The 17,303-nt window shown below is 41.5% G+C and overlaps 1 protein-coding gene across 10 annotated transcripts in view; it reads left to right on the top strand.

Moving 5' to 3' along the window:
- RGS6 (regulator of G protein signaling 6) overlaps positions 1-17,303 on the top strand; it is a 257,345-nt gene that overhangs the window by 151,787 nt on the left and 88,255 nt on the right. For 9 of the 10 annotated variants that reach the window (XM_068193298.1, XM_068193299.1, XM_068193301.1 and 6 more), the window contains one exon: positions 3,236-3,335. In XM_068193298.1, coding sequence (XP_068049399.1) covers positions 3,236-3,335 — 100 coding nt within the window. Of the gene's footprint in view, positions 1-3,235; positions 3,336-17,303 lie in introns of those variants that run through there. The other variant, XM_068193311.1, reaches the window with a different exon arrangement.

A 17,303-nucleotide genomic window follows, 5' to 3' on the forward strand; every position in this document is an offset into this window, starting at 1 on the left:
AATAGCACTTATTTTGTGAAATATTTCCGTAGCTCAGCAGGAATTTGGATCCAGAGCGTATCTGACTGTCAGATATTATATCTGCAAGCCTTGGGTAGGTGCAAAACAAAGGCTGGTGTAAAGGGTCAGATCTTCTCTTTGTAGCAAACTGAACAAAACCTGGAAACATTGCTAGATACAGGTTTTTAATATTTTAATTAAAACTTGATTATAACTTTAAGAAAGGATAAAATTATCATCAAATGTTTCTTTGACTATGCCATGCTGTCCTCTTAAGCAGGACAGAAATTTGCTGGAGAGTACAAGAAAAGTGAGTTGGGAATGGTAAGAGTGTGTACAACCAGGGGCTTGTAATCCTGTGAGCTCTTGGATAGCAGACTGAAAATTCTGGGCTGGCTGTAGGAGGATGACATGTGTATTCCTGTCTGGATCAGATGAGAGAACGGGAGAGAATGGAGATTTGGAATTTGAGTAGAAAGGGAAGGAGAAAAGAAACATCCAACAATTTGAAATACAGAGAGCAGTAAGTGCCTGTGTAGTCAGGCTAGAAGATAAGAGTAAGAAATAGCCTTTTGGGAAGGAGTTATCTCTGGGGTAGCTTTGTTTATTTTGTATTTAAAAATGCAGTAGTTATTTGTAATTGTAACTGAAATGGAAATTAATGGCCCCATTTGAGACACCACTGCCTGCTTGACCGATTGAAATGGGGAATAGTTTAGGTAAAAACAATATATCTTTCTTTTAAGATAATTAAAGTTTTATTTTGCTTGAAATTGAGCTTTTCTTGTAGTGTTAATCACATAAATCATGCTGGGGTTCCTTTAGCTTACAGTGAGCAAAAGAGTGGAAAGTTTATTTTCCCACATTGAAGTAATTTTTTTAGCTCATTTTTCATTCTGAACTTCTAATTCAAATAGAAAAAGAGAAAACAACAGTTTTACAATCATTATTCTTATGATTCTTTAAGCCCTGAAGTGTTCCTGGAGACATGGGGTACTTGTAGCACATCTCAGAGTAGTTTTCTCCTAATAAGCATGGAAAAATCTTTCTCTGATGTCAGCTACAAGTACATACAGATGAAGACACGTAAGTAGTTGGTAACACAGAGGGATTTTCATTGTCTTGTGGAAACAGTTCTTAGTCTGGCTGACCTTCTTGGATGAAGTCTAAGACTCAGAACAGAGTCAGGTTCTTTTCAGTGGTGCCAAGCAATAGGAGAAGAGGCAATAGGCAGAAACCATGCACAGGAAGTTCCACCTGAACATGAGGAAAAGTGTTTTTAGCACGTGGGTGACTGAGTACTGGAACGGGTTGTCCAGAGAGGTTGTGGAACCTCCCTCACTGGAGATATTCAAGAACCTGGATGCAATCCTGTGCCATGTGTTCTAGGATGACCCTGCTGGAGCAGGGAGGTTGGACCAGATGACTCACAGTGGTCCATTTTTGCCTGACCCATTGTGAGACTTCGTGTCCACGTTTCGCAGGCAACTGAGCTGCCCTGTCACCCCACAGGTCTGATGTTGGAGTGCTGCAGCCTTCTGCGTCTGGGTTGATAACAAGGGATGCTGTCCAGCTTCTCTCAACAAAATGAAATGCTTTTTGTCCACTCTTTAGCAGAGCAACTACCTCTCCAGGTATCAGAGATGAGCAGTTACTTCTCCAGATATCCTCAGACTGAAAAAAAAGCCCAATGCTTTTATCAGCAAACAATTTGCCTAAGGCTCTGGCAAAAGGGAAAAGTGGTATTAATTTTCATAGTGATTCATTTGTGGGGAAAGTATTGTTATTCTATCACAAATTAACTGTGTAAGTACCCAAAGTTCATGTAATGTATTGAAAATGTCAGGATATTTTCATCTTTGTGATTTCATTCCCACTGAGAATTTGTTCAGGACGTGTTAAATTAAAAGTAATATATAAACAAGGTGTGAACAGTTCAGTTAAGTGGTAACCTGAGGTTAAAAATGCAGTGATCAAATTCAGTGCCTGAAGTTGGGAGGGAGATTGTCTTACCACTTCGGGAAGGCTTGAAATTAAACTTGTTTTGAAATGTAGGTGTTAAATCTGTGAAAAAAAACCTCACTTGCGTATGTAAATGAAGTGTCTTCCCAGAGATGAAGAGAGCATGTTGGGCTCTAGGCTGCCTTTAGGAGAGAGAGGGGCCGTGCTCCCATCATGTAACCTCTCTGCTGTGGTTCCGTTTTGTAGCATCTGTGAGGAGGAAATCTTTAGGTAAAACCAAGGCTGTGCTCCCTGTCTGGCTGCCCTGGGCCACCTGTCAACAACAGCGGGTGGGGCTGTGCTGTTGCTGCTTGAGCTAACAGAGACAACAGCTTTGGGGTTATTTTTGCTGGGCTTCTGAGACCTTCTTAACTTGAAAGGAGTTTTTGGAGATACTGAATTTCTGCACTGTGCTTATGTTCAGCTTTTTGTTCTCCTTGGTGCTGCCTTCAAGTAAATGCATGGCAAGTAGCCTTAAAAGGAACAAAAATCCCTTCTCATTTCACAGTAAGCAGGAAGAGGATTAAGCTCCTTCCGCTAGTAATTGGATCCTCTAATTTCCATGGCTTTTGAAGATAATCATGTATCTTTCTTCATGTGATAGATTATGTTTGTGCCTGTGAACTAACAGGTAGCTTGGCTTTGAAAATCTAATGAGTTTTCCCCTATAATAGTTTTACTTTTGGTTATTTACTTTGTGTGCTGACCATGGGACATGTAGCATTCTAGCCAAAAAAAGGAGGCAGGGGAAGTTCTCCTGCAGCTATTCCATCTTAGACTCTTCTCAAGCCACAGAAGGTTGGTGATTGTCTGGGACACTTTGGAAAATGAAAGCTCTCCCAAGGTTACAGTATTGAGGATTCAAATTAATGTGGGGGCAGAGGGGAAAGTGGACTGGATGTGAATCTCCTTAAATTGGTTGAAGTGCAGTCCAGTTCATCTGTGGAGCAGACATCACCTTTCTATCACCACTGGTCAGCAAAAAAGCCCAGTTGCAGTTGGATTGTCAGTGTCCAACCGTTGTCTTAAAAGCTACTCTATGTTATCTCATGGTTTCTAATCTCAGGGTTTAAATTTGGGCAGGTAGAAGTGTGTCTACCTCTGTGTTTGTGCAGTAATACGCATGGTATATTTGAAACTCATTCTACCAGCAGGGCTCCAAAGCACTCATGATATAAAAGTGTTAAAGTCACCATTTTGTATAAACCATAAAGTATTTCCTTTCTTTTGACAGATTGAAGACATCGTTACGAGAATGCAAGATGACAAAACTGGCGGTGTTCCCATTCGCACTGTCAAGAGCTTCCTGTCCAAGATCCCCAGCGTGGTCACCGGTAAGAAGCACAATTGGCAGAGAAGAAAATGTGAGCTGGTACTTGCTGGCTCTAAACAAACATACTAAAGCCACAAAAAAGAAGGGATGTGAGATAAAAATGCCCCCCTCTGCTTAATTTTTCTATATGTTGTTCTGTTACAGGCTGAAGTAAGATTCCTTACACCTGAACAAAGATTCCTTAGTTCTGTTTTAGTAAACAAGCATTTATATTTCTTTGCGGTGTGTTATTAAAAAATGTTATGTAGTTTTTGTGGCTATCAGAGTATCACCAATCAGAGTCATTCCCTATGACAGGGGTAGGACAATCTTAGGTAAGAGGTCAGGAAAGAAAGTTGAAATTGTTTCCTTGCTCATATCCAAATACTCTTACTGGACTTTGATCACAGGTAGAGGAACGTGAAATACCTTTTAGGCATGTGTGCTACTTTGTTAAAGCTCTGTGTACAAAAAGTGTGGATGGTGCAGAAATGAGGAGTCAGAGTACAAAATTATTCCTCCACATATTTCCAGACAGTGTCTTCCAATGACACAAAGACCTCTGCCTTGATGATGACGAGTTTATTCATGTGATGCAAATTGTATGGAGGATTTGTGCTTGGGTTTCTGGTACCTGTTTTCACTGACTCAGTAGTAGTGTTCCTGAAGGTTCCTGGGGAAAATAACCATTTATCTCATTTGAAAACTCACTCCCATAAGCTGAAGTCTGCAATACACAGACTGGATTTCTTAAGATTGACTCATCTAAAAGAGGTTTCTGATTTTCTGGTTAAAATTCATAGCATTAAAAAGGTAGTCAATCTAGTCACCAAGCCACCGCATGTTAGTCAAAAGGAAATAGGAGGCATCACAGCATTTTTAAACCATGGTTAGCAGTTCTCTGGCATGATGGAAACTACTCCCTTGCACTCAGTTCTGGAACAGCAGCTGCAATTGCATCCTCTTGAAATGGCTGGTTTTCACAACACAGAGAATTGTGTAAAGATGAAGATAAAGTAAGAACAAAACCTCTCTCCAAAGCCCATAGAAATTCTCATATTTGGAGAGGAAAAAGCTTGGTACCATTGCCTTCTGGTGATTTGAAGGTAGCTCCCTTGTGACGCATGGACAGTTCATGAAGCCTCCGAGTTTGATAAGTATGGGAAAATAACAGCCCAGTGGAGAGCTCAAAATTTTCTCCATTTGTTATTTCCTTTCAGATGCATAGACTTGCCTATTTGTAGACCAAAACCAAAAGCAAAGTATGTATGTTATCAGTGACTAAGTGTGATGGATGAAGAGGCAGGAGCACCTACATTTGAATGGAAGTTGAGGACATTGGGTTTGTTCAGTCTGGGGAAGGAAAAGCTGAAGGGAATGGGAGGCTACAAAGACAGGGTCAGATCCTTTCTCAGGAGTGCATGTTGAAAGCACCAAAGACAATCTACATAAGCTGCAGGGAAAGAAATCCCAACTAGATTTACATATAGGAAAACAGTTGTTTATGGTCAGAGCAGGTGAGCATGGGCCCAGTGTTCTGGAGGAGCTGTGGAACCAGCTGTTCAGAAACCTCTGGGCTCAGCTGAACTGAGCAGTCTGACCTAACTTCATTTGGCCTTGCTTTGTGTGAAGGTTGGACTAGACAACCTTCAGAGAATCCTTCCAACCTGAATTACTCTTACAGTCAGTGGATACTCAGTTTTAGTGCTTGTCTAATTCCACACAATGTCAAGAACACAGGAGAAGAACTTGTATTTTCAAAAACTTTGTATTTCCTCTTGGGAAGAGCTCAATTCTAGACCATGGCATTCTCACATACTTTTTATTTCTACCTGAAAAATGGAACAGCAACACTGAGATGTGATTTACTTGGCAGGCTCACAGAGACTGTGATTAACAGGGATTTATTTTTGCTTGACACTTCTATTGTAATTGCTTCTCACAGGAGAAATATAAAATCTTAAAGGAGAAGAAATATTACAGGAGTGCCTTAGTGCTCCAAACAGGCAGCTCTGTTTATAGTACAGTGAAGTGGGTGTTTGATTTAAAGTTTTGAATACCAGGGAAAGAACTGCTTGTCTCTGTTTTGCTTTCATCTGTCCTGATGCCTTAGGTGTGAATGAGGTATTGGGTAACACAAGGAGAAGAAGCCTCAGGAAGTTATCAATAATGGTCCTCTCTTGACAACAGAAGTCTGGGAAAAAGGATGAAAAAACTTTTTTTGAAAGTATGATGAGTTTGTGCGGGAATGCTGTGCCAAATACACATTTCAATCTGCTCTGGAAGTAGATTTCCACATCCCCTTCCCAGTCTTTTGGCTCACAGTAGGTCAAAGGAGGACACATCACACCATTATCTTCTTGGTTAGGTCTTCACTTCTAAGGGCAAGACACAGAGAATGAAAGTAGGACAGGACCAGTCTGTGTGGCACCTGGGTGCATGTGCCATACATTGTCCAATGTTCATTTTAGAGTATGGAATATAGAAAAGAATGCCTGAGAGCAGATTTTGAGTAGTGCTGTGATCCATGCCCAGAATGTGTTGTCAGCCAATGCACGTAATGGCAGCTGCTGCAATAAATGGAGTTGCACGTTTCTCTTCTAGTGAGAAAAGATTTTCTCAGTAAAGCTTTTGTTTCTTTAGATGCATTGTTAATTCTGTTTTCCCAGTTATCAGACTCTTGTAGAAACATCTCATTGTACTAACCAACAACAACCTGGCTTTTTTATCTTCTTTATACTAACCTGGTTTTCTTATCTTCTTTTTCATTTTCATATAATTGCATCTTAAAACTAACCACATTTTTGGCAGGAAGACCAAACACATATACTTTTTTCTCCCACTGGTTCAGACTTGGTCTTACACAACATTGCCAAAACAAGTCAGAAGGAAGTCCGTGCTGCAACAGCAGAGCTTTCCAGTACAAAGAGCCTCCTTCAGGCTTCTCAGTTTGCCCCACATTCCCAACCTCATTGCAGATTCTCCTGTTTTGTGTACTGTCTGATCCTGTGTATCAGCATCTTTGCTACCATAATCCAAGGGAGACATGCAGTCTAAAATCTGTGCACAAGTCTGCCCTCCTCCCAAGAGGTTTCAATACAGCTTCATTCTGATCCATACCCCCGACTTCAAGCGTGGCTGTCCCCACAGCTCCATTTTGAATGATACCTCCACCCAGCAGCAGTCCCATGGCCGGTCCCTTGCTCCTGCACTGCTCCTGAGCCTCACCCCAGCACTCACTTGTCTTCCTGTCTGCTCCCAGCGCTACCTCCGTGGCTGCGGGTGGAATGGTGAGTTATGTCCTGGCTGTACTGGCTTGGATTGAGCGCTGCCATGCAAGCTTAGTGCACACGGCCCTGCCAGTGCATTTCACTCCTGTCCTGCCGTGTCTGTCTTAAATAAGCCCTGGACCTCTCTCAGCAGAAAGTGCCAGTTTCACTGAAATGTGCCAGATGGCCTGTCGCTACTAGACTCATGAGCTGAACCAAGTTTAAACTGCTGTGTGTCTCTGTCTGAAGAAGCCAGCATGTGTCTTGGCAAGTGCCCATGGAGTTGTCTCAGATCACACCAGAATGTCACTTACTCAAAGAAAATGCATTTGGCTGGAGTATGGAAATCCCACGGTGTTGTGAAAGAGAGACTTTATTATTGGAAATGTTCCCTGATGATGTAGTTCAAAACAGTCAAGTTTGATGGAGAACTTTATACACCCATTGAGAAATTAGCTCCCTTGGGGCCAGTCTTAAGGTGTTTGTTGCCTTTTCCCTTCAGAGGAGGTCAAGCACATCTCTCATCCAGATACAGCAGCCACAGGCCCAAGGGAGAAATAAGTTCCTCATATCCAGAGTTTGAAAAGCCCCTGTTCAGGTGAACTGGGCAAAAAAAAGATTGTTGTGGCATGGGGAGCAGGCCCAGGACTGGCGACGGTGGCAAGAGCCAGCACCCATCACCTAGCAGGGCCTGGAGAGCAGGCTGCAAGGCTGAGTTCTTGGCCAGAATGTTTGCTTTCTTAATGCGTCTTTTCAGGGGTAGAACTTGCCTTGGTGCCTTACAGAAACTACTGTCATTGGGAGCAAAGCCTCCGATACCAATAGATTTGTCTTCCCCAGGCTGTCTGTCCAGCTGCTTGCATCACCTTAACACAGGGATTTCACTGCTGGACTGAGTGTCATACAGATTTCCCTCAGCATTTGGGAAGTTTTGTTCTAGATATTCTGTCTTTCCTCTGTAGTTCTGCTTTGAAAACTAGGACACTAGAAAAGTGATACTGACCCTGTTTCTGGCAGTTAATAGATGTAGATAGTCCCAAATCTAAACCAAGTTCAATCTTCTGGTAAGCATGAATTAGTCTATTTAGTTAAAACAAGCGAACAAAAGCCACTAACAGTCAAACAAAAAAAAACTTCCAAAATGTAAATCAATATCCAAACTAATACTGGGTGTTTACAGATTTGTGAAGGATATAAAGAACATGCTTATGGGTTAAAATTGACATATGTTTATATGTGCATACTGTATAATTTTTTATGGTTTTCCACTTTTCTAAAGAGCAGATGCTGCACAGTAAATTCAACAGTTTAGCAATTGCTTGGTGGAAACTGGCTTGCCAAATACCAGTTGGTTGGGCATACAAATCCATTTATTTCTCATAAAAAATCAATTTTTTTGAGCAAGTTGCATTTAAACTCATTCAAGTCAAGACTGGGCTTCTTCATAACAACTTACGTTTCCTTCTTTTATGCATCCCTTCAAATTGCACCCAGTGGAAATGTAATCCTTCCATCCCTCAGTAAGAAGTCTAGTATTTCAAAGCTGCCCTGAATCACACAGCATTAGACATGTCAGCAATTACATGAGTAGCGCATGCCTTGCAATTACTTTTTTTCCTGTAGCTTTCTCTTAAGCTCTCTGCTTGCATGCCAGGAGATAAATTAACCCAGTTAAGGAATCAAACTCTTACGCTGTGTTCATCCTCAGCTCCCTCCTCCCTCCCTTTTTCTCCTTAACTGCATCTAGCTTCCTACCTTTCAAATGGTAAAAAGGATGGGGGAGAAGAAGATGAAAATCAGCTCCCTGAAGTGTAGCAATTTTGTGCCTGTTGTAAAGATGCAAAGCAACACCTTGTGAAGCAAAAGCTTAAAGGATTTGATTTCAGAGGACAAGGGGGATAGCAGATTAATCAAATAGGATGTGGTCATCAAAGAAATAAGATAAAGCAATCAGAATTAACACTTTAAACAGTGGATATTCAATATATCTCTCTGTGCATCTACACATGTGTACTCCTAAATGTAAATAGTGTGCAATAGTGTACACATGTAAATAGTGTGCAAGTTTTGTTAAGAATAAGCCTAAGAGTGGTTAAGTGTTGCATGCTAGAAATAACCAAGGACAGGTTTATGCATCTGTAGGCACTGTGCAGAGTGAGTACTGCTGGTGTTTGTGTATCACTGCCCTCTGCTGCAGCCAAGCTACTGTTCAGTTCACATCATGCAGCTGTTCACCTTCCTCACAAGTGTAGTGTCTGTGTTGTGCTTTCCCAGCTCAGGGCGAGTGCATGTGTGCGTTTTGTGTCCTGCTCATTCCATAGCAGTGATCCTTCTGTGCTGTGTGGCATAGACCCAGCCTAAATACTGGGGTATGTGTGACTTGACAGCTACTCTGGGCTTGGACAAGAAGGATAGTTTTCATAGCTGGCTGTTGATGCTACTTCCATGTGTGTCATTCATAATTCTTCATCCTCTTCAGGACTGCTCATCTCCAAAAAAGCATGCTTGTACATCATATGAAGATTATATATCCCATAAAAATCTGTGTATGCACTGTGGGATAAATCAGAAATTATTAAATTAAATTAACTATCACTTAAAATTACCAAAATTGGACACGCTTCATAACTATTTTTTTTTCATATCACAGCACTTGAAAGTAGTTGCACTTGAGATGAAAAATATTGGAGGAAGTGCACATCACAGCAGGGGGTGCATTAAAATTTGCCTTAGGTCACTGAAACACTTACAAAACCCACCCTGAGGCTTTCTTAAGTGCTAAAGCCCGGAATATTATGAGAAGTTTAACTTCCGTACATTAGAATTGTGAAGGTCCTTCCTGGTCCTGCTTGTCCTTGCTGTATTTGAACTGCTGTATCTGTCAACTGAAGCTATGATTAATCAGAGACTTAAATAATTATGCTGCATGGATATTCCTGTGGCCAAGGAAACTACAATGAAAAATCACCCAAATCACCAAATGACCCAGCTTTATCTTTCTGCAGTGACTTGTCTGCTTTTTCTGGACATCAGAGATGATGTCAGAAGGGAAAGCAATCCCAAGACAACCTTCCAGTCATGTGGGCAGAAATTAGAACACAAAGTTACAATTTTTCTTATTTATGAACATGATTATAAAAATTGCTGGACTGGAAAGCAACAAATGAGAGCTATGAGCCTGGAACAAAGCACATCTATTAAAAATTGCCTAGTATTTTTTCTCTACCAAAATTTGCTTTTTGCTGAAGGACTTTTCAGTCTTTCCATTGAGATTAAAAGCTGGAATAGAGACAGATTGCATGACAAATTACCTGTTGAATTCCAGTGTTTAGATGAATTGGTAGTTCAGCTACAATAACAAAAAATATTAGATATTAAGAAAGGTCTTGTTGCTGACTGCAGTTTTATTCTAAAACACAGCATTTAGCTGATGAAATATTGTGGCTAATGAATAAAGCATTAAAAAGAAAAGTCAAAAATATTTCAGTGCCTGTAGAAATACATAGGGATGAATGATTAATGCTTTTCTGCATTCATCTCATCTTCAAAAGCTTTATTATGGAAGGTTGTTTCCAGATCTGAATGACACAGCAAAAGAGCAGAAATTAATTATAAGGACTGTGTGGCTTTGTTTTTTGGATGGGAATGTTGAGCAGGCTGCACTCAAGCTGCAATACTTTGCCTCTCCTGTCTTCACTTCATAGCAACCTGGGAGTTGTGTGGTGAAGGATCTACCAACACAGTTTTGTTTTTTCACACTCTTGCTTTGTTTCTGCCCTTCCTCCAGCATTCCTGTGGGCTGCAAAGCATCAGGTTCACAGCAGAGCAGCTTTGCTCCTGCTGTGCCCAAGAAGCCACATCCCCCCTGAGGAGCATGTGGGGATCTGACCCTTTGGCAAGCCAGTTTTACTTTGAGGTAGTGCAAAAGCAACAGTATAGGAAAGCACAATGATAATGGGAAGGCACAAATCTTTGAGTATAGATTGACAGCCATTACTTTGAATCTGTTGCTTTAATTCAATGCCACTCCAACCATTAGAAAAACAACCAACTCATATTATTGGGTGAATACATCTGCCTCTTTATTCCATGAATTGATTCTCTTCATTGTTATCTAGCATTCTTTGGCTTTTTTAAGTCAATGTAATTTTTAGGGTATTATTTATTGGGCAGATTCAAACTTGCATTTTAATTAAAGTTTATTTTACAAAAACCCCAAGAGTTTCTTTTAGGATTTAATTTTCCTGACTTTAATCAGTGTGTTGTTTTAAAGAAATGCAGAAGTTAGCTTCAATAACTGTAAATCCAGGCTCAGAAATAATTTCTACATGTTAGGTTTGATAGGTGAGTATTGAATGTTTGATATATCTGTTACAACATTGAAGTTACTATTAATGTAACTCCTGGGGGTGAGGTGAAAAGGAAGGGTTGGCTTTGCTTTTTTGCTTTAAATAGTACAAAGAATTACATAGACCACCAGTTTATTTTTACTACCATAAATAGCCAGAAATCACTGTTGCTGAAAGCTGTGCTAGGCAGTGAGAATACCTCTCCACAAGAGGCTGTAGGCAAAGGGAGTTGGCATGGTTCTAGACTGGACAAACTGTAGGGCCTGGTTCATGTGAATACCCTGAATGGTCGATGAATACCTTGTTTTATTCTACCTGTTCCAGCAGAAATACACAGCTCTTTGGTCTTTTACCTATTTGCACCTGAAAGCGCCATGGATTTGGCTTTAGAGCCTTCTATAGGAAAAGGCAAAGAGGACAACGAAAAGCTTTCAGGCTTTCCATGCATATCCATTGCTATAAATACATACATTTGCATGTTTTCTTTGGCTTTTTTTTTTCCCTGTGTGGATAAATCTCTCAAAACTGCATGCTGGCTTCCCATGGATTTGTTTTGAGTATGGTGTGAACTGATGAGCTTGGATATTTTTGATGTATGATTCACTACCACATGCAGAGAAGAAAATTGTATTTTGGTCCTGCAGAGCAATAAAACTAAGCAATTAGGTCTTTGTTCAGTTAGTTCCTGTTTGGTGGCCGGGTGCTTTCCCAGAAGAGAGTCTCAGGATTCAGCTCTTGCAAGGTCACTTGCACTGTAAGAATTTTCTCCATGCTGATAACTCCACAATATGACCAGGACTGCAGACTAACTCTTACCTAGGAATGAATAATAAAACTGACAGGAAACTTTGAGAAGTTGGTAATGTAACATGCTAAGTATACTCATAGGCAAGAAAATAGCATGAACTGATGAGAACAGTAACTCGTGTTTCTAGCAGTGGAAGGTTTTACATCCAATTATTGTAGGGGGCTGTGTGGTGTTGCAAAGAAATTCTGTTATTTTTGAAACGATTTTCTTGTGGGTAGGATCGTCTTCCAGTGTTTTCACTGTTTGTTTGCTTGTAAACTCAGCTGCTTGCTGGCTGATACCAAAATGGTTGTCAAAATCGCTAAGTGAAAAATTTCTGATAAGTTTTCCTTTCATGATATTTTACTTTTGCCTTAACTATTAAGAAAGTTTAATTCCTATTTCCTGAATAGGTTGGACTGATGGGAAACCATACTTTTTAACGAATGAGATCTGCCAAACGACCAGTGTTTTGTTGAATGCTGTGTATATTTTTTCTCCTATGAGACAGTGACAAGTGTGCTTTCTAAGGAAGCAGTAGTAGCCATAGAAAATAAAAGTTACTATGTTCTGATAAAATTTTGATCAGAAGGCTATCATTACTGAAGCTAATGAACTGGACCATGGCATATTCATCAAAGCTTATTTCTTTTGTCAAGCAAAAAAAACCCAGAATCTGAAAACTAAATCTGTTAAAATATGATTTATAATTTTTCTCTGTAGGATCTCATGTTGATTGTTTGTGTCATTGCTACATGGGCAGTACATTAGAATTTGGTTTTGTGTTTGTTTGGTTTTTTAAGTAGGAAGAGTTGATTTTAGAGCTCCAAAGAGCATTAGGTCTTTGACACTTCAGCCTCTTGTTACCCAGTCTGCCTGTACATCCAGGATTGCCCCATCCTGGATGCAAAATCCAGCACTTGTCTTTGTTAAAACTTCATCCATTTGGTCATTGCACAGCCCTGTGGTTTGTCCTGGTCTCTCTGCAGGACCTCTCTGTCTTCAAGGGAATCAACAGCTCCTCCCACTTAACTTAGGACCTTCGAGTCCTGCATCCAAGTAATTTTTGAAGATGTTGACAAGAATTGGCCATTAAATGGAGCCCTGGGGAACCCCACTAGTGACCAGTCACCAATCTGATGTCACCCCATTCACTATCACCCTTCACACCTGACCCGTGATCCAGTTGCTTAGCCATCACTTGATGTGTTTATCCTGCTGGGCGCTGGACATTTTGTCCAGAAGCATGCTGGGAGAGAGCATATCAAAAGCTTCACTGAAATCCATAAAGATTACATCAACTGGCTTCCTTTGATCAACTAGGTGGATTGCCTTGTTATGCAAGGAAATTATTGTTGTTGACAAGCAACAGATCAAGGAAGGCATCTTTCTTTGTTGTCACCCTTAGTACCTGTGTTGCAGCTGGAATTGGTGCTAGGAAAGTCCAGGGTAAAAAAGCAAAAAGGGTCTTTGCATGCTATCCACAGATGTTTAATTCAGCCGCACGGTGAGGTGTTCAGAGTCCCAGAGAACCCACATGTCGAGGGTCCAGGTTTCTCTCTGTCCCCAGAGGTAGGGGCTGAACTGTGCTCTTGGGCAGTACAAAGATGATGGCCAATAGGGAAATAGGGAGGGAGTGGCTCAGGGACATAGGAACAGGCACAGGAACAAGGGAAGGAGCCAATGGGGTCTTAACAGCTTTTTGAGGGAAGCTTCTTGTGTCTCCCAAACTTAGGGGATACCCTCCAGGGCCTCCATATGCCTATATCATGAAGTTATCCTCCAGGTGTTCTGGGGATCTTTTGGATCTGTTTATGACAGCTGTGGGGTATTCCTGTAGTATGTTAGCATGTCTGGGCACCATCTCTGTCAATGACTTCCTGCTCATTTGCTCCCTGCTCAGCCCATTAGGCTGAGGTGCCTGAGGCAGAGGTGTTACTGTAACCAACATCATAGAGGGAGAGCATCCCCCTCACAGCTCAGGAATCCCCATGGCTGGGTGCTGGCTCTAAGCAGGTCAGCTGGGAATAGACATGAATCCTTGAGCTCCCTCCTCTCTGTGCTGGGGGAAGTCCTCTGGCAGCCTTGATGCCTTCCTGAGGCTTGTAGCATCATTATTCTGTAATAGTGCTCTACCCTACCCATTCCTGGCAAATTTGTAAGGGTTGTGACATTAAAGTTAGGGAAGAGCGGGGAGAGATCTGAGCAGTATCTAATGCAATCAGGGGAATAAAGATCAAGAGTGTACCTCTTGCAGCCTCTCTACTGTAGTCAGCCTGCTTCTGGAGCCCTGTGCAAGTTAGATTTGAGCATAACTTCTAATTAGGTATCTGGGTCATGTTTGACATGTTCTTGGTTCGACATTGACGTTTCTGTGCTCCTACTTAGCTCTAAATTTGCCAGGTGTTTTCCTTAAATAATTCCACTTTCCACTAAAGGATTGTGTATCTTATGTAATTACACCCACAGTAGTGTGAGGCCAGTCATAGGGACACAAAGGTAGAAATAGCTCAGCATTTTACACCAGCCTCGACATTCCTTAGTGGAATCATTAAAATTTGGATTCCCATCTCTGCTGTGACAAGCTTCTTTAGCTTTGCTGAGCTCTCATTCATAACATCCAGACATTGTCAGTTTAGGTGCAGCTCTGGAAACAGCTGTCCTCTGTTCCACTGAGTCCTCTAGGCCTTGCCTGTCAATCCAAAAATGTCAAGATTAAATTCCTTTTCATTACTTCTCTTCAGCAGTCAAAGGATTTGTTGCCAGTCTGGATAGATCAGGGATGAGTTGCATGAATTTTCTTCAAATAGTCTCAGGCCATGAAGCATTTTCTGAAACAGGGATTCAGGATTACGTGAACTAGTCACAGCACGTTAGGTGCAGATTGTGAGAGTGCTGGAGAAGTCATGCTGGGGTGTAGAGTACCAGACCAGGAAAAGACTTTGCATGTGCAGTGACATGCTGGAGATTTGTCATTCTGAGACTACTGTTGTTAAAGCAGGGTTCATTGCATTAGGGCCCATGCTGTTGAAGGAAAGTTTTAAAAAAAGATGTCTCATTTTGTCAACACTCCTCTTTTCTGGGATTCCTGGGCTATCCTGTTCATAGAAAAGGCAATGCCCAATTTAGGGACAGCTTATTTCAGAATTGCATCTGCATATTGCAGTGGGTGCCTTACTATCCCGTTTTTAAAAATAATTCTCTTTTAAAATTAAGAAATCCCGATGCTGCTCCTCCTAATTCACCCTTTAGTTCCTGTCTGTTCTTTTTGCATTTGTGTGGTACCTTTCTCCATGGCCTCACCCACTGTGGTTTCTTAAAGCCCACCTCTGAAAGGAGTCTACAAAAAGGATGGAGAAGGACTTTTTACAAGAGCACGTTGTGGTAGGACAAAAGGGAATGGCTCAAACTAAAACAGAGTAGGTTTAAATTAGATATTAGGGAAAAAATTCTTTACTATGAGGGTGGCAAAGCACTGGAACAGTTTTCCCGGAGAAGCTGTGGATGCCCCATCCCTGGAGGTGTTCATGTATAGGTTGGATGAGGCTCTGAGCAGCCTGGTCAGGTTAAGGGTATCCCTGCCTATGGCAGGGGGGTTGGAACTGATGATTTTTAAGTTGCCTTTCCAGCCCAAGCCATTCGATGATAATAGTCCACATTTCTCAGGGATTAAAGCTAACATGCTCTAATTTGTGGCAAGACAGCACACAGGAATGGGAGCTTGGGAGGTGTGTGAGGAGAGGTTGAAAAGCTGTCACACCTTGATTGTAATGGTCATCTGCGATTGCATATTTTCATTTTTGGGTAAGAATGATTGTTTATGGGGGCCTGTAGGCTTGCCCTGCAGAACAGGAGGGTGTCCTTTGCAGATGGTACTCAGAGAGGTGGATTAATATGCTGCCACAGTGAGAGGTAAAACTCGCAGATGCTTTGTGTCATGTCTGCATGGGTCCATGGAGCTACCTTGCTGGCTTTGCTAAATTAAAGGAAGGTAGCATCTGCTCTTCAGCTGTGTCACTTGGCAGTACCTGATCTGCTTGACTGAGTCTGTGAGCCTGTTCCTGCCTGTGTCACTCACAGTTCATCCTGTCTTGTCCTGTTGCACAGCAAACTTTATTTCTGGAGAAGTAGTGTGGAATTCTGCTGTCCTGATGAAAACCTATATGGACTCGAACTGTAATATGAATGGCACCTGCATTTTGTTTTGTTATATAAACTTATCCCTTTTTTTAATTTTTGAACTTTGTATGTTAAGCTTTTGGTGATGAAAATGGTAACTTCATGGTATGTTTTGGGGGCACGGGACAATTTACAACCTATTCTCTGTAAATAATCAGAGGTGCCAGGTAGGGCTGTAGTAGTGATGATAATGTGGAATACCAGATTTTGAGTGAGAACTTGCTGAAGGGCCTTTGGAATCCAGAGGAGTCACACTGTATCTGTTTAGGGAATTTGCTCCACATGCTCTGTTCGGAGGTGGGTTTCTACAGAACAGTTGTGAGCAAGACTCTGAAGGATCCCAACTGGTGTTGGGATACAAGTTTTCTGAAAGGGTAGCTTCTAGCGCAGCCAGGCTACAGTGGGTATCCATATGTGCAGCTGCACTTGGAACCCTTGTGGCAAAGACGGTATCTTTGCAAGCTCTCTGTAGGTGCTGGGAGGGACAGAAGATAGGGTAGATCCTTTTCAGGTGTGTCACTTTTCCCCTGCTTCTGCCCCTTTTCCACTTACCCTGCAGCTGCTGAAGGGACCAGTCTCACCTACTGAGATGTAAGAAGATTTCTCTGAAGTGATGCTCTTGGCTAACATGGGGCAAGTTTGCAGATGGGAGCTGCAAAAGGCAGGCTCTAATGGGTACAGTAAGAACGCCCACTTTGTGTTAAACCAATGCCCATCAGCCACCCTCTGGCCATGGATCCTGTAGTGGATATCTAGGGTAGTATATGAGAAAAAAGCAATGTTTAGCAATGTTGTGGAGGTATGCTGCTCAGTCTCCAGCTCTCTGGACTGAGGGGGGCATGGTGGGGGTCACAGTCAGATGTTTTGCCATTCTGCACTGATTTTATTGTGTTTACATTTTTCAGATATATGGAACAAATGGTTTTACCTCACATTAAGGAAAAAAAAACCTTCTAGGAAGTAGTTTGGAATATGATTAAATATTTTCAGTGTTTTACATTGACATATGTAAAATCCTGCAAAAGTACACATAATGTACTTTTTAGCTTGTGTGACAGACACAAAGGTGCACTCTCATAGACATGGATTTTAGTGTTTGACTGGAAAAATTTTCAGGTTAACATGTAGATATGTAAAGCAGTTCTTCACTCCTTTCCTGACTAATACAGAGTAAGAGTTGGACTAGATTAGCATTGTAGGTCCCTGTGAAATTAAATATTCCGTTGTATTCTAGTCAAGTAACCATTCCACTTAGTTAGCTGAAGAGACTGGCTGAGAACATGCTTTTGTAGTGCTAGTGCTATGGAGAACCAACTGCTCTGTGCAGAAAGATCCTGCACTGATTGCCTTCAGCACCCAGGACATCTCACCCTTACTGTCTTAGCATGCTTGAAGGTTTCATCTTT

The sequence above is a fragment of the Anomalospiza imberbis genome, chromosome 6 (genome assembly GCF_031753505.1).
Source record: "Anomalospiza imberbis isolate Cuckoo-Finch-1a 21T00152 chromosome 6, ASM3175350v1, whole genome shotgun sequence".
Taxonomy (NCBI): domain Eukaryota; kingdom Metazoa; phylum Chordata; class Aves; order Passeriformes; family Viduidae; genus Anomalospiza; species Anomalospiza imberbis.